Raw genomic sequence first — 23,782 nt, forward strand, 5'->3', positions numbered from 1 at the left:
AACTAACATAAGAAATCACATCTAACTTGAGAGGTTGCACTGTACTACTTCATAAACATCCTATCGTGTCATTGCTATCCTCGAAAGAGAAACCCGTCGTTTCCCAGGACGCCCGCCGTTAATTCTCGTCGTCTTTCACGGCGGGCTCGCGACGAGATGAGACGACCGTTTTCCCCGATCAGACGCTCGCTAAGTCGCGGCAAACCGCCAAAGTTTTGTACTTAAGCGCTCTCTGCGAGCGGAGGCGTTGATTGAAGAGCTCCCGGTAGCCCGCGGGCGCTCGGCTCCGAGCGGGCCGCTCGCCACTTTTATCTTCGCTCTCGCACTTTAGCTCTTTAATACAACTTTGGCCACGCGCGTTCTCAGCAGACGTCACAAAGCGCTGACGCCTCGCTCGCCGCCTCGTCGGAACGAATTTGAGATGAACGTATCGATCCGCCGCGTCGACGGCAATGACACCGGTGCGCTTTCTGTTTAGAGGTGACTCCGTCATCAGGACGGTGACGTGGGTGGTGCTGATGAGAATTCTGATTGTTTAACACCTAGTCTGCCATTGGCGGTGACGGACGAACCGGTGTCGTTTTAAAAACTATAAAATGCTATTTCTGGAGAAATTGCATGGGTCATTTGCTTGTTTTCCTTAAACTGTGGTATAAGTGCTATTTATTTTACAGTATATTGGGTGTGTTAGAATAATGCAAACAGTTAGTGCCTTTTCTCGTAGGCACCGTCTATCTCCTTCATTCATCTGAAAGCGCAAACACTTCATCTCTCCAGCTGGATTGGATTCTTTCAGCATTGACTCTAATGATTGAAGGAATCTGACCTTCTAGCCAGACCGCCAGATTTGCGTCAGCCGAACTGTCATACCCGTGCTGGCGCAGCTCCAACAGCTCGGGCTGGCGGGACCATGGCAATCAGGCCAGAAGGCCAAACTCCGCGCGCCCACCCCAGTCCCAACCCCTTGCACTGACCCCGTCCTGAAAGGAGATAGTACCTTTTCTCGTAGGCACGTCTAACTATTTGCATTATTCTAACACAGGGGTCCCCAACCTTTTTTGCACCACGGACCGGTGTTATTTGGGTCTTTTTTTCACGCTTCGGTGTTCTGACAAATTTTGCAACCCATCAAAAATTGCAACGATGCGGTTCTGCGCATGCGCGTAACGTTAAACATAGCCGCAAAATGCGCAAATGCAGCGATTCCAAAGTAAACACTACAAACTTTCTTGAAAGAAAGGAATATTAACTTACGTTTGATCATGGAAGGACTTGTGGAAAAGTTCTCCTCAGATACATCCTGCCATGTAAGCTGCACACAACAACTTCACACCGCTCTCACCATTAACGACTTCGCCTTGTCGTTAAGCATTAATTAAGAAGCCCGCTTCACAAAGATACGATGTTGGAAATTGTAGCAAGGTTTTCAATGCTCTTGTAGCGATGTCAGGATATTCCAGAATGACTTTAATCCAGAACCTCAGTAGAGTTGTTGTCTCAAATGTACGTTTAATAAGGTCGCCGTCAGTTGCGATCTCTAAAAGTTGATCTTACTGTTGCACAGACATGCTCGAATCACTCGGTTTATTCACAAACGGGTCACGAATCCACTCCTTCGCCGTTCGTGGGTCTTCGAGGTTGTAGGCTCGTCAGGTGCCCTTTTCGCCGTAAAAATATCTCCAAAGACGTCTGTTTTCCAGTCATCTTCGCTCGTGTGGGGGCTAATTATTTCCGGGAACAAATGTGCTGCGCCCGCTGCCTAGCAATACGTTATTATCGAGGACAAGCGCACATAGATATATTTTATACACAAACAAGATGTACTGCTAGCAGTCCAATCAATGGATTTCTATGACGACATTCTAATCTATTCCGTAGTATTATATCTAGAGAAGACAGGGATATTGGTGTGTTAAGCAGGGGTTAATTCTGCCAGAATTCGGTCGTTATTAAATTATTATTTCTCTGCGGCCCGGTAGCAAATGCGCCACGGACCGGTACCGGTCCGCGGCCCGGCAGATGGGGACCCCTGTTCTAACACACTTAATATAATCAATCAGGGAATAGTATCGTTTCTTGTATTTACTGTTTGACTGTTTGTCTTAACACACCCAATGTAAAATAAATAGCATGTGCCATAATTTAAGGAAAACAAGCAGAATATAGGGCATAAGAGATAAACAACGCCTTCTTGTCATGGAAGCCAAGCGCGTGCGTCATAAAACTGAGGCACCAACCCTTGCAATCAGTTCTCCCAAACAGTCCAGAACAGATGGCAGGACGCTCTGTCCCAACACAAGGAAGACTGGAGAACGCCCGATATCTAACTGATAACATGACTGACAAGACTCCAAGAGCCCCTTTGACACTGAGGTGGCAAAATCCACAACCCTTGTTGCCCGGACAACAGTAACTCCCGAATCCTCCTGTCCAATCCACAAACGGACAATAGTACCGGGCACACCCTTCTTCCTGCCCGCGCCCCGCCCCGTGGGAGCCTTTGGGGGCCTGGGTGTTTGGCTAATCATTGTTGTTTTTCTCAGGAGCCTTTTGTTGCGTATGATGGCGTGACCTTGCCTCCCCGCCTGAGTCTGTGTCTGTTTTACCTTTCTGTTTGATCGCTGTTGACTCGAATAAATTGTCAACTTGTTCTCGGTGAGCCTTCTTTCAATCGCTCAAAATGGAGTCAGTACAAAGGTTTGAGACCATAGGCGGAGTTTGACTTTTGGGGCAGCGGGGGGGGCACAGCATGTTCAAATCAGGCTTCTTAGGACAGCTATACTTTTTGCCAAGATTGTCATCCAGTGAATATGATACGCCCGCCGGTGTCATGCCAATGTAGTTACCCCAGTCAAAAATTGTATCCCCTGGGCGGAGCCGTATGGAGGAAGATTTGTGTCTTCATTATTCGATCAAAAAAATGTGTTTGAATGCAAAAATAAATTTAGAAACATAAAAAAATGCATTTGAAAGCTATTTTCTTTGAATTTTTTTTTTTTTTTTTTTTTTTTTTTTATTGAAGCAACTTTTTTGATTGAAGTAATGTTTTGCGTTTGGGCCACATTTTGGCGAGGACATTTGTGTCTTTATTATTCAATCAAAAAATAAGTTGCTTCAAACAAAAAATATATATTTTCAAACGAAAAATCACTTCTGAGCAAAATCACGACTGAGCAAGATTGATGCACCAACTCTGACAATCGGTTCTCCCGGGTAGTCCAGAACAAATGGCAGGACGCTCTGTCCCAACACAAGTAACACTGGAGAACGCCCGATATCTAACTGATAACATGACTGACAGGACTCCAAGAGCCCCTTTGACACTGAGGTGGCAAAATCCACAACCCTTGTTGCCCGGACAACAGTAACTCCCAAATCCTCCTGTCCAATCCACAAACGGACAATAGTCCCGGGCACACCCTTCTTCCTGCCCGCCCCGCGGGAGCCTTTGGGGGGCTGGGTGTTTGGCTAATCGTTGTTGTTTTTCTCAGGAGCCTTTTGTTGGCGTATGATGGTGTGACCTTGCCTCCCCGCCTGAGTCTGTTTGATAGCTGTCGACCCAAATAAATTGTCAACTTGTTCTCGGTGAGCCTTCTTTAAACCTTTCAAAATGGAGCCAGTGCAAATGGTTAAGACTAAAGTGAACGCGCGGTGGTTGGACTTCTGGCCGGATTGCCGGGGTTGTGCCGCCCGACTCGTTGGATCTGCGCTAGCGCAGGTCCGGCGGTTCAGCTGGCGTGGTTCCGGTGGTCTGGCTGGAAGGTCCGATTCCTTCACTAGTCATTTTGGGGCATTTTCAAGTCACTTCCTTGTTAAATCGTTGGTTGCCATTGACGGCGCTAGGGTTCATTCATTCGCTCCTCCCAGTTGAAATGGATTGGACTTTTAGTGCTGTCAATGGCAGTGAAGGTTGAGCATTCATTGTCAGTCCTCCAAGTTTAAATCATTTGAATGTCTATCGTGGTCAATGGCAGCCAATGATTTAGTTTTAGGTCACTTTATTGTTCATGTTAAGGTACTTATGGGTCACTTCCGGTACCTTTTGGGTCACTTCCTGTTAATTTTGGGGCAATTCGAGCATTTTTTTTTTTTTTTAATTTGGTTAAAAATAATGACCACCATAGTATTTTTTTTTTCAATTTAAAAAAAATATTTTGAGTAATTTATATTTAACTATTGTTTTTTTCCCTCCTTATTTTGCCGTTAAAATTCTATTTGTTCCATTTCAAATTTTTCAAAAATAAGGATGATTGCTGCCAACCTCTCCCACTCAAAATGGATTGGACATCTGTCGAAAAGGGTTTACGTCAGTATGCTATTAAGTATTCCACCTCTGAGTCCTTTAGAGTGAGTCCAATCAAGATATCCCAGTAGCTGATTAACAGCGTTGCTTGTGTGTCGTGTTTGTTTTTTTTTCCAAAGAGTCCTTCATTAAATGCGGATTGAAGAAGGCGCACGCCGGTGAGGCTAATGGCGTTTGTTAACCCAAGCAAGGCCTGGTCCAGTCCAAACAGCGTGAGGCAACCGAGAGGTGAGTGAGATGGAATAAAAAAGCCAAACAAATGCAGCCCCATGTGGATATTGTAATTAGCTCACGTAACACTTCGGATGTACGGTATGTGAGCCAAAAGTGAGAAACGGTAAAGCTTGATCAAGACAGAAAAATGGAATGAAATCCAAATAAATTAATATATGATTAGAAACAAAAAGAACATTATCTTAAAATTAAAGATGGAAAAAATGGAAACTCCTTACTCACAAATTATATAAAATACCTTAAAAAAGATAGAAATATAAAATAAGATAGTGTGTTTGACTTTTTTTTTGCACTAAAAATCACAATAAAAAGAGAAATAAATATAAACAAAAGAAATATTTAATCATATTACCCTATGGGTTATGAAATCCTCCCAAAAAAAAAATCACTGATGTAACAACACAAAAGGCAATCTAACGCTCGACAGTGAACTCTCTCTTTCTCTCCCTTGCTCTAATCACTGGCGTGTGCGCACAGCCTCACATTACACATCAACAAGGATCCAAACGGGACCGCTCATAGCTGCCGGCGAAAATTAGTAAATAGTTCTTGCAGTCTCAATTAGATGGGCACTAGTGCTGCAACAATTAATCGATTAACTCGAGTAATCGATTAGAAAAAAAATTTCGAATTCAATTTTGTTGCTTCGAGTATTCGTTTAAAGTGGTGTTATAATGCTTTATTTTGAAAGTGTTTGCATTTAGTTTTATTAATTAGGGTAGATACACTGCCCTCTGGTCTGCCTCTTTTCACATGGCTGAATCCAACTGCTCCCTGTTAAGACCAACGTAGCTGAGTTTTTGCTTGAGCTAACGTTTTTTAATGCATTCATAATTTAGTTTATAGGTATATTTAGCTGTTTTTATGGGAATATGTGTCAGAAGCATTTGTTAAGAGCATTGTAAAAAAAACTTTAGCATTTTATAACATTTAAGCTAGCGGAGTTTTTCTATGTGAGTTAGCCAATTGTTCTTTTGTTGTACATAGATCCTCATAATATATACATATATATATATATATATATATATATATATATATATATATATATATATATATAGGGGCTGTCAAAATTATCGCGTTAACGGGCGTTAATTAATTTTTTAAATTAATCACGTTAAAATATTTGACGCAATTAACGCAGATGCCCCGCTCAGAGAGATTTAAATGACAGTACACAGTGAAACGCTCACTTGTTGTGTTTTATGGAGTTTTGCCGCCCTCTGCTGGCGCTTGGGTGCGACTGATTTTATAGGCTTCAGCATCCATGAGCATTGTGTAAGTAATTATTGACATCAACAATGGCGGGCTTCTAGTTTATTTTTTGATTGAAAATTTTACAAATTTTATTAAAACGAAAACATTAAGAGGGGTTTTAATATAAAATTTCAACTTTTACTAACATTTTTCTTTTAAGAACTACAAGTCTTTCTATCCATGGATGGCTTTAACAGAATGTTAATAATGTTAATGCCATCTTGTTGATTTATTGTTATAATAAACAAATACAGTCCTTATGTAGCGTATGTTGAATGTATATATCCATCTTGTGTCTTATCTTTCCATTCCAACAATAATTTACAGAAAAATATGGCATATTTTATAGATGGTTTGAATTGCGATTAATTACGATTAATTAATTTTTAAGCTGTAATTAACTCGATTAAACATTTTAATCGTTTGACAGCCCTAATATATATATATATATATATATGTATGTATATATATATATATATATATATATATACCACTTGGTATTTTAATTTTTCATGTTCCTTATCTGATTACCCGATTATTCGAACTGAGTAGTCCATCGATTAATCGACTACTAAAATATTCGATTGCTGCAACCCTAATGGGCACTTTGCCATACCTCACATACAGTGGTATGTAAAAGTATCTGAACCTTTTGGAATTTCTCACATTTCTGCATAAAATCACCATCAAATGTGATCTGATCTTTGTCAAAACCATACAGATGGAAAAAAAAACAGTGTCTGCTTTAACTAAAACCACCCAAACATTTATAGGTTTTCATATTTTAATTAGAATAGCATGCAAACAATGACAGAATTGTGGAAAAATAACTAAGAGAACCTTCTGCTTAAGAAGACTTTAAGAGCAATTGAAACCAATTTTAACCAAATAATGTAAGTCAGGTGTGTGCCCAATCACTAATGAGTGGTTTAACAATGCCCTGCTCACTATTAAACACACACCTGGTAAGAAATGTCTTGATAAGAAGCATTGTCTGATGTGTATCATGACCTGGTCAAAAAAGCTGTCTAAAGATCTGCGATCAAGGATTGTTGATTTGCTGGGAATGGATACAAAACCATCTCTAAAAGTCTGGATTTTCATCAATCAACAGTCAGAGAAGTTGTCTACAAATGGAGAGAGTTTGGCACTGTTGCTTCTCTCCCAAGGAGTGGCCGTCCACCAAAGATGACGCCAAGAGTTCCGCGCAGAATACTCAGAGAGGTCAAAAAGAACCCTAGAGTGTCTGCTAAAGACTTACAGAAATCACTGGCACAGTCCAATATCTCTGTGCACACATCAACTATATATAAAACTATGGCCAAGAATGGTGTTCGTAGGATAAGTCCACGGGGGAAGCCACTGCTTCCTAAAAAAACCCCCATTGTTTTCCTAAAAAAAAAAAACATTGTTGCGCATTTAATGTTTGCAAAAAGGCACTTGGACACTCTTCAGAGATTTGGCAAAATATTTTGTGGACTGATGAAACCAAAGTTGGATTGTTTGGGAGTAACACACAGCGTCATGTGTGGAGGAAAAATGGAACAGCTCACCAACATCACCTCATCCCCACCGTGAAGCATGGTAGCAGGTGCATCATGATTTGGGGCTGTTTTGCTACCTCAGGACCTGGACAACTTGCAGTCATTAATGGAAGAATGAATTCAAAAGGATGTTTTGCAGGAAAACCTGAGGCTGTCTGTCAGACATTTTAAGCTAGAAAGAGGATAGATGCTGCAACAAAACAATGACCCAAAACACCAAAGTAAATCAACTTCAGAATGGTTTCAGAAGAACAAAATATATGTTCTGGAGTGGCCAGACTTTAACCCCATTGAGATGCTGTGGCATGACCTAAAGACAGCAATTCATGCCAGACATCCCAGGAATCTGACTGAATTACAGGAGTTTTGTTGAGAGGAATGGGACAAGATTAGTCCTAAACGATGTGTCTGACTGATTTGCAGCTACAGGAAGGGTCTGGTTGAAGTTATTGCTGCCAAAGGGGGCCCAAAAATATTAAATGTGATGGTTAACTGACTTATTTTTCCCCCTTCTGTCATTGTTTGCATACTGTCTTCATTTAAATATGAAAACCTCTAAATGTTTGGGTGGTTTTAGTTAAAGCAGGCACTGTTTTTTCATCTGTGTGATTTTGCCAAAAATCAAATCACATTTGATGGTGATTTTAACGCAGAAATTGCGAATTTCCTAAAGGTTCAGATACTTTTTCATGCCACTGTACATGCAGGATATGAAAAAGACTGAACCTTGTATCAGGGAGTTATTCGTCATTTACTGAATTTGACATTTTGCCAAAAAAAAAAAAAGACAGACTTTGTCACACCGCCTAGGTCAGGCCCATGAATGGAAACCCACCATTTTGTGAACTTAAGATCTCATATGTCTCATGAACAGTCTCACCAATTTTGAGGAAAATCCAATTTACTAAGGTGCTAAGGTCTCAAATGTGCACCCTGTAAATCGATAAAAATTTCACATCCAATCCAAAATACCCGATTTCCTGTTAGGTTTGGAAGATAGGTGCAAGAGACTTTCTGCAGCAGTTTTGCACAACGTATCGACTCCCCAAATTTCACTGCTCTAAATTGAAAAAAAAAAATTAATAAGAGAGGCCTTTGTGAAAAATTCAAGGGGGCGCAACTGAGCCATCGTTATGTTTTTTCGCAATGTCGTAAAATTATAGAAATTTACACCAAGCCGCATGTATGTGCAAATTTTGATGAGTTTTCGAGCAGTAGTTTTTAGAACCAATACACCACGAGAGATCATAAAACTATTTTAATATTTAAAACAAGAAAATACATTTAAAAAAATAGCATTTAATCCCCAAAACACAAAGAAATAAAGTTGTAAAGTTTCTATTTTTCTTGGCTTTTCGGCAACTTTTTCCCAAAATTGCCCGATATCCTAAATTCTCACCCGTGTATTTTTCTAATGTTTTGAACACATGGAGTGTATTGATGAATCGGGCTTTAACCCCACACAATACAGGAGATTACTACCCATCGACCACTAACGATGGAGTCATGATGAAGACGACAATGGCGCAATTAGCGCTCGGAGCAAATTTGAAATGTCGATCGGTACGCCCCGTTGAAATCCCGAGCAGGCCGCTGAGCCGCTTACAGCTGAAAATCTGTTTTGCTTAAACACAGACGTAATGATTGGATTAGTGTTTCTTGCTTTGGCAATAGCGTGATAGCCGGATTACGGGCGGGAGGGTGGTCTCTCGATAGATTTCCTGTCACGAGCCCACCGCAGCAAAATCCCGCCAAAAGTTTCCGAAATTCGACGCTAGAACGCGCTCGGTCGATGTCAAAATGGGCCGTGGCTCAAATTCGTCTTCTTTTCAGCGTGTCTCATTAGAAATATCAACATATCCCCCCTGATATTGATTATGTCTGGATGTCTTAATCGGATCTGCGGAATAGGCTCCTTCTCCCTCCGCTGGAAAGTACATTAATGCCAAAATATTGATCAGGAATTTAATTGAATGCAGCGCTCCGTTTATTAATCAGCCCCCGCCCGAGCTCTTTTTCTTTCTTTTTGGCCGTCGTGACTCTGATCCAAAGTGACAGCAAAGGGAAAATGTATCATTCGTGTTATTTCAGAGAAAAAGGGGGTCGCGCTGTCCCCCGGGCCTTCTGGGTTGTGATCGGTAACGAGCGCGTGATGGCTTTCGTATTGATCAGATGAGGGAGGGGGCGTGATGAAGTGATTTGGGGTCCACAGCAGTGTTGTTTTTGGCAAGTTTTAGTCTTTTGGATGATAAACTAGACGAAGCCTAATAAGTAGGGTTGTTCCGATCATGTTTTTTTGCTCCCGATCCCGATCGTTTTAGTTTGAGTATCTGCCGATCCCGATATTTTGCGATCCGATTGCTTTTTTTTTTTGCTCCCGATTCAATTCCAATCATTCCCGATAATTTTTCCCGATCATATACATTTTGGCAATGCATTAAGAAAAAAATGAATAAAACTCGGACGAATATATACATTCAACATACAGTACACATCAGTACTGTATTTGTTTATTATGACAATAAATCCTCAAGATGGCATTTACATTATTAACATTCTTTCTGTGAGAGGGATCCACGGATAGAAAGACTTGTAATTCCTAAAGGATAAATGTGACTTTGTATATTGTGACTAAATATTGCCATCTAGTGTATTTGTTGAGCTTTCAGTAAATGATACTGCAGCCATTTAACTTCTGCCCAAATGCATGATGGGAAGTGCAACCATGACTGTGCCTAGGGCTGCCAATTGATATATCTTCTCTGCGTTGGGAAGAAACATAGGTTGTTAAGAAAATGAACAACTACTACCATTCTTCCCCACATTCCCACGTTATATTTAATTGCTGAGAGAGGTATTGTAAGGCTTTAGCCACATTAAAAATGGCCCAAAGGCTGTCAAAATTCTCTCTACTCATTATACGCTGCCTTTTCGCGCTATCTCTTGGTAAAACGGCGTCTTTATAGATTGAACGCGACAATGCCTGAGTGGGTCATGCAGCGCATGCGTTAATTACTTAACGTGATTAAAAAAATTAGTTACCGCCGTTAACGGAATAAATTTGATAGCCCTACTTTAAGCCAAAACTACTCTGGATGAGTGTAAGACATTTTGTCTGTAACGTTAAATACAATTAGAAAACGATTTAAATAAAAAAAATATATATATTAAAAAAAGGCATGTCCGATATTTTTTTGCCGATTCCGATACTTTGAAAATGACGTGATTGGACCCGATCGATCGGGATGTACTAATAAGTATTTTAGTAGACGTTTACCAAAAATGTTTTCATCTGTAAATTTAAAAAAGTTTACTCCAAAAATAAAGGTTTCCTACTGTTTCGAATGAACATTGACAGACATATTGTAGAGTCTATCTACAAGGAAAATGCCAACTTGGTGATGATACAAACTCAGCGTCAAAAGATTTTTAATTTTCAATTAATTATACCCATCTGGACGCCACGAACTGTATGAAAAAAAAAAAAAGTCCAAGAGTTTAAGAGGACGCTCGTCGTTAGCATTAGCCTAATGCTAACATGAAACGCGAATGCTTTGCTAACGCTACGGGCTAGATTTAGTGTGTGATGATGACTCAGCGCAAAGCTTTAAAGGCTAAAGCATAATTACATTTTTGACCTTGCCAAGATAAGAAACCATTTTACCGTGTGTGTGTTTTTGTTCTTGTATTTTTTGGGGACAAGTGTTTTAGTCAACGACGACAATCACGAAAATATTTCGTCAAGGTACAATTATATTTATGAAGAGACCATAACAAGCTAAAACGTGTCTTGGGAGACTAAAACATAACGAGACAAATGCCAGTTTTTGTCTGACGAGATGAGAACGAGATGAAAATGCGGCATAGTTTCCGCCACATGTTCACAATGTAAAGCATTTTATGTGTAGTTAGCTTGCATCGTAGCTTTGTCTGGTTGTGTCATTCATGTGATGTGCTGCGCCCCGCCTCACAAACTCACAGGTGTGCTCTACAGGCTTGCTTGTTTTGAAAAACATGGTATGATCTATTTTTCTTAACTTGGCAAAAGAGAAGATGAAGTATTGCTTTAGCCTTTAATGGTCTGTGCTGAGTGATCATCACATACTAAATGTAACTAATGCGTTAGCATAGCATTAGCATTAGGCTAACGCTAGCAGTGAGCGTCCGCTTAAATTCTTGGACAACTTTTTTTTGTAATTTGTATGTAAAAAAAGTTTTCCGAGAGTTTAAGAGGACGCTTGCCGTTAGCATTCGCCTAATGCTAATGTGGAACGGGAATGCTATGCTAACGCTACGTTTTTTTTTTTTTATTAATTTATTTATTTTAAAATCTTTATTCACATCAAATACAAATATACAAACATGGGGTGACCAATTCACATACAGTTAGCAAAATTACACACACAAAAGAAAAATAGAGAAAATGGTCGGGGGGAGGGTTTTCAACACAAGCTGTCATGTTTGCAAAGTCTCTTGGTCCTTACAGCCTTGAGGTTAAAATATAAACTTAAATTGTCTAAGTATGAAGAAAACATTTTTCCCAAAACATGAAAATTTGGTCTTTGATTTTCATATTTTACACACTGAATGTGGAATTTTACCAAAATTAACATTTATAACATATCTTTTATTTATTTCTAGTCCAAGGTTAGACAGGCCAAACAAAATATGTCTAAAAACGATTTTCAATGAGGGCTCAACTTTAAAGTTGATCAAGTTGTTCAAGTCAACCCAAAAATGTGAGAAGCAAAGAACATAACGTATCAGTATTAATCTTGAATGTTCCCATTATTGTCTTTATAGGATCACACCTGTGAAGTATATTGAGTGTGATTTATTCAATGCCAAAGATTAAGTTTAGTGTGTGATGATCACACAGCACAGAGCTTTAAAGGCTAAAGCAACATTGCATATTCTCTCTAGCCAAGATTAAAAAAAAAACGTCTTACCGTTTGTGTTTCAAAACAAGCCTGGAGAGGACACTGGTGTGTAGGGTTGGGCGCAGCATGTCACATGAGTGACACAACCAGACACCGCTCCGATGCAGGCTAACTGAAAATGTCATACATTGTGAACATGTGACGGAAACTATAGCACTTTTCCGTCTCGTTCTCGTCTCATCAGACGAAAACTGGAATTGGTCTTGTTATGTTTTAGTCTTCCAAAACATATTTTTAGCTTGTTATCGTCTTGTCATCGTCATGAAAAAAATGTTCGTTGACAAAATATTTTCGTTATCGTCATCGTTGAGGAAAACAACACTGGTTCACAGGGTTCTTAGATATAATTTTTACAAGTGTTGTTTTGGTTCATTTAAATTTTGCACCATGAATGCGAATGGTCTGTTCACCTAACAAATCCCAAGCATCCTAGTTTGTGGACTTCTAGTGGTCAATAAGCATAACTGCTGCGCTGAGCTGTGACCAGCCCTTGTACAAAGGCAGAAGGTTGTACATTCACATTGAAGGCAACAAGCATATTGGCCCAAAACAAGTAGTGAAAAACTGATGTCGTTATTATACAATATCATTTTAAAATACATTTTTCAGCTGATATGATCGGGTAGCTGAAAGTATCGGCTTTCTTATCCTGTAACGATATTATGTTCTCTTATCCCGGCTACCTGATAATACCAGACAACTCTAATAAATAATGTAAAAAAAAGTTTTTATTTTAACTGTCAAGTGAATATAATTTTTTATGCCTCGAACATTTAGTTTAATGCCTTTTAAGGCCTGAATTCTGTCAAAATCTATTTAATGACTTTTAATGCTTTTTAAAGACCCGCGTAAACCCTGGACATATGAAATCCCCAAATGTGACATGTCATGCGTAAATTTGGTGCTATCTGCTGGCCAAAATTTGCATTGCAGAAACAGGTCTATTAACAGCGATAATGATAATAAACATGTAAAATGTTGATGGAAAGTTTTATAAGATTTTTGTGATATTTATCATCATATTTCTAGGTCTTTGTAATATGGTCATAATTAAGGATTATTTTTTTGCTTGATCAAGAAGCAAAAAAAAACAAAAAACGTTTTATGTCTATCCTTTTACTCAATGTCGGGTAATTTATTTCAGATCAACACCTCAAAATGTTGAATTGACTTTTCGTGGTTTGGTCTGCAACAAGTCCAAAAATAGGCAAAAATGCTGATCAAACAACATTAAACAAAAACAAGCTTGTTGCAGAAATGTAATTTATGAAAACTGGAAAATTTGAGAAATTCCAACTCAGCTGTCGTGATCGCCATTCTTACCAAAGCACATCTTAGTTTACTGGGGTTTTTTTTTATATAGTAGGGGGCTTTGTAAATCCCCCCTGCTCTTCCCACTTAGCCTTGTGATCGGTGGGACGGTGTGGGAAGCAGCTGCCGTTGCTTCAAAAGAAAAGCGCGATTGGAACGCTTTAGCTGTGCGTAAGCTGGCGCTCAGCCCGTAAACCGCCGTAAACAGTCGGACGTGCCTCGCGCGCTCGCTAGCGTAAATACCCGAACGTAACCCCCAACCCTCCAAAAAAAACACCCCCGTATGAGCGCTTCGTTTCCCTTGACTTCATTTTATACTCCTAATTCTATGCAGAGGATAAAGAATATGCCTTTATGTTCAATCAGGGGTGGAAAGAGTACCAAAAAATATTTACTCAAGTGAAAGTATTACTCCACTTGTAGAATTTTATTCCAGTAAATGTACTGATGTCAATTCTACTCACAGTAAAAGTGGCTTAGTTACAACAACACTAGTTAACTTTTCACTTTTGGACGATTTTAGCAACACCGGTGGACAAAAGCGGTAGTGTTTTGCCTTAAGGAAGACTGCGTTTTCCATGAGGACCAGCGCACACCCGCACAGTGTTGTAAAATCATGATCTCCCGGTTGCCTGCAGATGGATTAAACAACTTTTTTGTTTCCAGCGGCTGTGTGAAGGTGAATAGTAATATAGTAATGAATCCAGTCGTGGCTAAACAATAGCATATGATGGTTAGCAACCGTGTCGCTTAGTGTGGGTAACCCCCCGCCCCACCCGAACTCGTCAGCCCTGACGAGATCGGTTAAGGGGGGGGCGTCACGCCACCGAGTGAAAGCCGGGTGAATGCTTATTCCTGAGTATCCTGGTAGCCTCCATTTTTTTCCCTCCTTGGACAAACTTTTTGTCTCTTTTGTTGTTCTGCCATTTTTGCAGAATTCGCGCGAAATTGTTTGCATCGACTTCCGTCTTTATCATGAAAGGGGGAAGTGACGTACGCCGTAAAGTTGTCAGCACATTTGTATTTTTTTTTTGTGTGTGGAAGAGTTCTTGCCACCCTCCTCAAAGTCAATTGGTGCTGGTGAAAGCGATACAGACCCCCCTCAAGCATAAGCGGAGTTTAAGGGGGGCCAGTGGGGCACTTTTTCGGCCGAAAAGTGTCATTGCATGTAACTGACTTTCCTATATATATAAAAGTTGTAAAGCAAGAAAACAAACAAAAAAATGAATGAAATGAACAAAAAAAGATATTTTTATAATGGGGTAAAAAAATATTTTTTGCACAGATCATGTGACTAGCACCTTAGAAGGTCATTTGCTTTGCATATTATAAAAAAAAATAAAATAGGAGAGGTCAATTTTATTTTTCAAATGAGTTTTTTCTTTGATTGAAAATGTTTTTTTTTTTTTTTTTTTTTTTTTTTTTTTTTGATAGAAACAACTTTTTGAGGGATTGAATAATTTAGACACAAATGTCCTACCCATAATATGGCCCAAACACAAAAAGGATTGCTAAAATCAAAGAAAATGTTTTTAATGAAAAATTAAGTGTTCAAATGCAAATTTTTGAGCCTCAAATATTTTTTCGCATTCAAAAACCTTTTTTTATGATTGAATTTTTTTTTTTTTTTTTTTTTGATCGAAGTGATTTTTCTTTTGAATTTTTTTTTTTTTTTGTATGAAGCAACTTAATTTTTTGATTGAATAATAAAGACAGTGTCCTAGCCAAAATGTGGTCCAAACACAAAAGAATAATACTTCAATCAAAAAAGTTGCTTCAATCAAAAAAAAAAAGTACTTAATTAAAATAAATAAATAAAAATAGCTTTCAAACGCATTTTTTGGGGGGTTTCAAATTAATTTTTGCATTCAAAGACATTTTTTTGATTGAGGTGACTTTTTTTATTGAAAATATATATTTTGATTGAAGCTTTTTTTTTTTTTTTTCTTGATCGAATAATGAAGACACAAATCTACACGTAAAATTACCTAACACTACGCTTTTTTCCTCTCATATTACATAATATTGCTTAAAATTGCAGAGTATTACAACTTTGATCTCGTAATATTATGAAATTTTCTCGTAATGGTACGACTTCAAACTCGTAATATCACAACATATGACTTTATTGTTGTAATATTACGACAATTTCCTCATAATATTACGACTTTAAGATCATAGTATTATGACTTTACTCCCGTAGTCCTATTTTTTTCCTTTCTTTGTTTGACTCTTAATACTCCACCGTACAAAAAAATCTGTTTTAATCCAGGACCCCCCTCTCTCCCTCCTCCATCCGTCCATCTGCCTCTCCCTCATTGGCCACTGGACACCCAACCCCCCCTCAGGCATACACCAATCACCGTCAACCCATCCGCGTGGAATCACGCTCTTAAAGCGCCACCCGGGCGCCAATGGAGACTTCCTCTCTCTCACTCTTCCTCAACACAGCCGCATCGCTTCACCCGTCCGCCTCATCCATCCCTCGCCTCTCGTGCTCTTCTCCTCGGAGTTTATCAAGCGGGGAAGATGGCGAGATGATGTGGAGACTTGAGGAGTGATTGTCCATCTTCCCTCTTTTTTTCTTTTCCCCCACTCCATTTTTTTTAATCTTCCTGCAACATCAGGAATGCTTAACGTGGACTGATGGATGTTTCCGAACTGTGCATCCCTGACCCGCTCTGCTACCATAACCAGTAGGTGGATATTTAACTCTCACTTTTACCACCAAAAAAAAAAAAAAAAAAGTGTTTAGGACGTGGCTGCCGTTGACTGCGATAGACGTCCAATCCATTTTGTCAAATTGGATTGGACGTCTAGGGCCGTCAATGGCACTGGAATGTGATTATTCAATGCTAGTGTTTAGAGAATGAGTTGAATACTATAAAATTAGGGGGGGGGACATATTTTTAGAGACTGTTATTAGTTGCTGTTTTTACTTATGTTATTAAGCTGTAATTAACTAGTAATTACATTTTTTCTTAATTATTAAAAGTACAATAATGATAAATAATCACGAGCTGGTGTTCTAATATGTGGACATCACATTTTAGGTTATGATAACTATAATTGTACACTGTATTTTAACATTTTAGGTGAATTTTACAAATAGCCACTTGCTATATAAAGGGTTAATGAGCCAAGAGTGTTTAAAAGTCAATTTAAATATTGTTTGACTCAAATTTTTTTAAGTTTTTAAGTGTGATGTTGGGTTTTTATCCAATTTTAGCGAGATTAGAAACTCATTTTTCTGAAAAGTTGCTCGTACGTGCGTGATTTCATGCAATATTTTATGTTACATAGACTAAAATGACTACCTTTGTATTTTCTAGTAGCTTCAAAATGGTTAAAATGACCACATTTTTGGACCAAATTTGAATATTTTAGGACTTAATGAGGTTACGGTTTTTAAAATGAGCAATAAAAGTCACTGGGTTAATGGGTTAATTAGCTAAGTGTTTGTAAGTGCTTGAATTAAATCATTTTTAAACAGTTTCTGCCTACTTTTTAGTGTAATGTTGCATTTTAATCCAATTTAGGCAAAATTAGGAACTCATTTTTCTGAAAGGTTTCCAGTACGTGCAGTGTATATTCTATACGTTACGTCAAATAAACTAAAATGAGCTGTTAACCCTACTTTTGTATTTTCGAGTAGCTTCAAAATGGCTCAATTGGTCCAAAATGTTTATGAATATTTGTATTTCATTGCAGTTTCTAAATTATTTTTTTTATTTTAAAGACTTATAAGTCATATATGACTTATAAAACTACATTTAATGTGACTATAATAAGTTGTTAGCCCTACTTTTGTATTTTCTAGTAGCTTCAGAATGGTGCAAAATGTTAAAAATATTAGTATTTAATTGCATTTTTTTAATCCATCTTTTATTTTCAAGGCTTGTAAGTTGTAAATGACTCATAAAAATGAGTTGTTAGCCCTACTTTTGTATTTTCTAGTTGCTACAAAATGGCTAACTTGGTCTAAAATGTATATTAAATATTTGGATTTTTCACATTCAATTATATTTCAAAGACTATATTAATCATAAATAATTTAGTGTGAGTCAAATGAGCTGTTTGTACTTCCTTGGTATTTTCTATTAGCTTCAAAATGGCAAAATTGGTCCAAAATGTAATAAATATTAGTATTTAATTGCATGTTTTAACATTCAGCTTTATTATCAAACCTAATAAGACTCATAAAAATACATTTAATGTGACTAAAATGAGTTGTAAGCCCAACTTTTGTATTTTATAGTGGCTTCCAAATGGCTAACTTGGGCTAAAATATTAATAAATACTTGAATTTAATTGCATTTTATCACTTTTACGTATATTTTCTAGACTTATAAGACTATTAATCACAAGTAACTAATTGAGTGTGACTCAAATGAGTTGTTACTCCAATTCAGTGTTTTCTTGTAGCTTCAAAATGGCAAAATTGGTCCAAAATGTTGATTTAATTTGTATTTAATTGCATTTTTTAACATTCAGCTTTATTATCAAACCTTATAAGTCATATAACACTTATAAAACTACATTTAATCTGTCTGAAATGAGTTGTTAGCCCTACTTTATTTGCATTTTTAATATTGAAGTATATTTTCAAGACTATATTAATCATGAATAACTAATTTAGTGTGACTCAGATGAGTTGTTTCTCCTACTTTAGTGTTTTCTAGTAGCTTGAAAATGGCAAATTTGGTACAAAATGTTGATAGATTTTTGTATTTAATTGCATTTTTTAACATTCAGCTTCATTATCAAACCTAAGACTTATAAAACTACAGTTAATGTGACTAAAATGAGTTGTTAGCCCAACTTTTGTATTTTGTAGTAGCTTCAAAATGGATAACTTGGTCTAAAATGTTAATAAATACTTGAATTTAATTGCATTTTATCACTTTTAAGTGTATTTTCTAGACTTATAAGACTATTAATCATAAGTAACTAATTGAGTGTGACTCAAATGAGTTGTTACTCCAATTTAGTGTTTTCTGGTAGTTTAAAAACGGCAAATTTGGTCCAAAATGTTGATAAATATTTGTATTTAATTGCATTTTGTAACATTCAGCTTCATTATCAAACCTTATAAGACTTATAAAACTACAGTTAATGTGACTGAAATGAGTTGTTAGCCCAACTTTTGTATTTTGTAGTAGCTTCAAAATGGATAACTTGGTCTAAAATGTTTTCACATTGAAGTATATTTTCAATAATAATCATAAATAACTAATTTAGTGTGACTCCCATGAGCTTTTCGTCCTACTATAGTATTTTCTAGTAGCTTCAAAGTGGCTAAATTAGTTCGAAATGTTTATGAATATTTGAATTTAACTGCATTTTTACTATTCAACTTGTCATGACATGCAAATTTTGAATGCTACCGTAAGTGGACACCAGCAGATTTTTAAGAGAACACGAAATATACCTTGAATGACACGCACACGAAGGGGCTCTTTTGGCCCGAGCGACGTGTGGGCACGAAGACCACTGCCTAGAGTGGGATCCTCTTAATGTTAAGCTCCAGATGGGATTGGAGAGCTTTAACCCGCTTGGCACTTTCCACTGCACTGTCATTGAGAAGATGAAATGGCAAATGGACTTCAATGAACAACAAATTGGCCACTTTTCAGAAAAAACACACTTTTGCAAAACAACATTTTAGTAAATATTTTCCTACACTTTCTAATTGTAATCACATATACATGTTTTTTCTTTCTAAAATACATTTTGAGTAAGCTTTACTTTTACGTATAAATGCTAGCATCATGTGCGACTTTTGAAATATTCCCACTTTATCTTTGTTCCTTATTCAAAAATGCTTTTTAATCAGTCAAAGGGAATGCAAGGGACCATACATTTTATCTCTACTCCCTTTGGGACCCCCTCACACACACGCGCATGCTAGCAAACACACACACCCACACGCGCATATATATATGATAGCACAATGAGCAGGCTTCTAATTTTAGAAGCAACTGTATTGTAGTGATATGATTGTTGCACACTTTAGTTGTACACTAAATCATACGGAGTCATGCGTGTAAATATGTTTTGCTCACAGGAAAAGTTCACTTGAATTAGTTGTGTATTATTTTTTTGTTAGTTGAACATACGTTTGCTCGGTTTTAGTGTTAGGTTGAAGGAAAAATGAATGTTTTGTTTGGTCATTGTGTTCTTGTAATTGACGCAATAGGCGAAAATTTTGGAATGTTTTTTTTTTTTTTTAATTGTGATTTTGTTTTTTTTGTACAACTTTTGCTCGCTGGAATTTTTCGTGTATTTTTTTTCTCTTTTTTAGTTGATCATGTCTTTGCTTTGTTTTAGTGTTTGGTAATTGCGTTCTTGTCATTTAAGCAATGGGTTAAAAAGAAGTATCGTTTTTTTATTTTAATGAATTGTGGATTTATTTCTCCAACTTAAAAAAATAAATAAATACTATTTGTTTATTTCTGTTTTCCTGCCAGAAAACGAAGAGCAATTTTAACGTTTTTCTTTTATATTCTTCAATTGTTTTGACATTGTGATGAGAAAACTGCAAATTTCGAATTCTTTGCATCAACATCGTTACGTAAGTTGACGTTACATCACGTCGCATCCGCATGTACGACTTTTTTACGCTGTCGTCATTCACGCCGGTTGAAAAAAATTGAGGGTTAACGTTTGAAAAATGTCGGAAAAATGTTTTGTTTGGTCATTGCGTTCTCGTAATTTAAACAATTTGTTATTTGTGTGAATTGTGGATTTTTTTGTTTGTACAACTTTGTACAACTTTAAAAAATGTTATTCTGGCAGAAAACTGCGCCAACGTCATTCATCCGAATCTGTAGACGTTTTTCTTGTATTTTCTTCTATTTTCGGACAATTCTTGAAAAGCAAAATGTTGTTACGTCACGTCGCTTCTGTCCATACAACTTTTTTATGCTGTCGCCGTTTACACCGGTTGAACACAATTTAGGGTTAACATTTGAATTTGTGTTAGTTGAACATGTTTTTGCTTTGTTTTAGTGTTTAGTTGACGGAAAAAGGAAAGTTTTCTTTATAATTTACGCAATACGCAATAGGTGAAAAAGTCGGGAGAGTATCAGGTTAGTTTTGTAAATTCTACAACTTTGGAACGACTCTTTAAAAAAAAAATCTTGGATATCAATATTGGCGCCAGAAAACCAAGACCAATGTCAATGTTATTTATCTAAATATGTGGTTGTTTTTCTTGTATTTTCTTCCAATATTTTGTCACATCACTTCCATCCGTACGACTTTTTTACACTGTCGTCTTTCACGCTTGTTGAAAAAATTGACGGTTAGCATTTGAATCTGTGTTAGTTGAACATGTTTTTGCTTTTAGTGTTTAGTTGACGAAAAAATGAAAGTTCTGTTTGCTCATTGCGTGTTTGTAGTTTACGAAATAGGTGAAAAATTCGGAATCGTGTCGGGTTAATTTTGTAAATCGTGACTTTTTTTATTTGTACTTTGTACAACTACAAATTTCTGCCAGAAAACAAAGACAAATTTTAACGTTTTTCATGTATAATCTTTTATTTTGACATTGTGAAGAACAAACTACGAATTTGAATTCTTGGCATCGTCGACGTGAGTTGACGTAAGATCACTTTTTTACGTTGTCGTCGTTCATGCGGGTTGAAAAAAGAATTTGTGTTAATTGAACATATTTTTGCTTTGTTTCAGTGTTCAGTTGAAGGAAAAATAATTTTTTTATTTGTGTAAAATACAAGAATGCATTACCAATCGGTGAAAAGTCGGAATAGTATCGGGTTACTTTTGTGAATTGTGCAACTTTGGAACGTTTTAAAAATATTTTTCTTGTATTTCAATATTCATCTGAATATGTTGTTTTTTTTCGTATTTTCGTCTAATATTTTGTCATGTCACTTCCATCCGTACGACTTTTTTACGCTGTCGTCTTCACGTGGGTTGAAAAAATTGACGGTTAGCGTTTGAATTTGTGTTCGTTGAACATATTTTTGCTTTTAGTGTTTGGTTGATGGAAAATGTCATTTACGCAATCTGTTAAAAATTTGGAATGGTATCGGATTATTTTCGGAAATTCTGACTTTGTTTTCTTGTACAACTTTTGCTCGCAGTAAAAGTTCACACGAATTTGTCGCGTATTTTATTTTTCTGTTAGTGGAACATGCACGTCGGTTGAAAAAATTGAGGGTTAAGATTTAAATTTGTGTTAGTTGAACATGTTTTTGCTTTATTACAGTGTTGAAGGAAAAATGAATGTTTTGTTTGGTCATTGCGTTCTTGTGATTTACGCAATAGGTGAAAAAGTTGGAATTGTGTCGGGTTATTTTCGTGAATTGTGACTTTGTTGTTTTGTCTGACTTTTGTCCGCAAAGCTAATTTGGGGCCGTAGCGCAGTTGGTAGCTTGAGTCGTCCTAGGACCTAAGGGTCAACGGTTCAATTCCCAGCTATGACTGCCCACTGTCGAAGTGCCCTTGGGCAAGGCACTGAACTGTAATTTGCCCCTAATGGGTTGGCAGGGCCTTGCATGGCAGCAGCGCCATTGGTGTGTGAATGTGTGCATGAAAGGGTAAATGTGTGCTAATGTAAAGTGTTTTGGGCATTGTAACAATGTAGATAAATGCGCTACATAAGTAGTCTCTATTTACCATTTACTTGAATTTGTCGTGTATTTTTTTTCTCGTAGTTGAACATGTTTTTGATTTGTTTTAGCGTTCAGTTGATGGAAAAATGAAAGTTTTGTTTAGTCATTGTGTTCTGGTATTTTATCCTATGGGTGAAAAAGTCGGTATGGAATTAGGTTATTTTCGTAAATTATCAAAAAAAATTTTTTTTTCAAAAAAATTTGATGAACAAATTGCCTCGCCGAATTTGGATTCTTTACATCATCGTCGTTAAAGCGACGTAAATTGACATTACACCATATTGCTTTTTTTTACATTTATTTAAAAATTTACAGTTAACATTTGAATTTGTGTTGGTTGCACGTTTTACCTTTGTTTTAGTGTTTGTTGACAGAAAAAAAATGAAAGTTTTGTTTAGCCATTGCGTTCTTGTATTTTACGCAATGAGTGAAAAAGTCGGAATCGTATCGGGGTTTTTTTTTTTTTTTTTTCGTAAATGATCACTTTTTTTTTTTTTTTACTTGATGAACAAATTACCTCGCCGAATTTGGATTCTTTACATCATCGTCGTTACAGCGACGTAAATTGACATTACACCATATTGCTTTTTTTACATTTATTTAAAAATTTGCAGTTAACATTTGAATTTGTGTTTTAGCTTTGTTTTAGTGTTTGTTGACAGAAAAAAATGAAAGTTTTGTTTAGCCATTGCGTTCTTGTATTTTACGCAATGGGTGAAAAAGTCGGAATCATATCACTTTTTTTTTTTTTTTTTTTTTTAATTTGATGAACAAACTACCTTGCCGAATTTGGATTCTTTACATCAACCTAAATTGACATTACACCATATCGCTTTTTTTTTTTTTTTTACATTTATTTAAAAATTTACGGTTAACATTAGAATTTGTGTTAGTTGAACATGTTTTTGCCTTGTTTTAATGTTCATTGGCAGAAAAAAAAGAAAGTTTTGTTTAGTCACTGCGTTTTTGTAATTTACGCAACAGGTGAAAAAGTCGGAATCGTATTGGGTTATTTTCGGAAATTCTGGATTTATTTATTGTACAATATTATTCTCGTACTATTCCAATTTTTTCGTAACATTGCTTTATTACGATGTTTTAATTCATTTAAACTCCCAGAACTAACTGTTATTGTGAACATTTTAGTGCAAGAAAAAAAAAAAAGTCAAAACTAAGAAAAAATCTAACACCAGACAATAAATGCCTGAAAAACAATGGGACACTTTAAGTCCAATCCATTGATATATGTACCTGCCAGAAAACTTCATTTTTTTTCTTGTATAATCTTCTATTATTTCGACATTGTTCTTGAAATGTACTTTTTTTTTAGTTCATAATAAACAAACTGCGAATTTTAATTCTTTGCATCAACGTCGTTACGTCGATGTAAGTTGACGTCACATCACGTCGCTTCTGTCCGTACGACTTTTTTCGTCGTGCACGCGGGTTGAAAAAAAAAAGACGTTTGGCACTTGAATTTGTGTTAGTTGGACATAGTTTTGCTTTGTTTTAGTGTTTAGTTGACGGAAAATGTAATTTACGCAATCGGTGAAAAAT

The 23,782-nt window shown here is 36.8% G+C and overlaps 1 protein-coding gene across 1 annotated transcript in view; it reads left to right on the forward strand.

The window, feature by feature from the left end:
* The first annotated feature begins 16,025 nt into the window (after positions 1–16,025).
* The window catches only part of esrrgb (estrogen-related receptor gamma b), a 61,370-nt gene continuing 53,613 nt past the window's right edge, over positions 16,026–23,782 (forward strand). Inside the window, exon 1 of the mRNA XM_057823372.1 lies at positions 16,026–16,282. Coding sequence (XP_057679355.1) covers positions 16,233–16,282 — 50 coding nt within the window. The 5' untranslated portion in view covers positions 16,026–16,232. The remainder of the gene's footprint in view (positions 16,283–23,782) is intronic.

Source organism: Corythoichthys intestinalis, chromosome 19, assembly GCF_030265065.1.
Source record: "Corythoichthys intestinalis isolate RoL2023-P3 chromosome 19, ASM3026506v1, whole genome shotgun sequence".
In the NCBI taxonomy this organism is placed as follows: Eukaryota; Metazoa; Chordata; class Actinopteri; order Syngnathiformes; family Syngnathidae; genus Corythoichthys; species Corythoichthys intestinalis.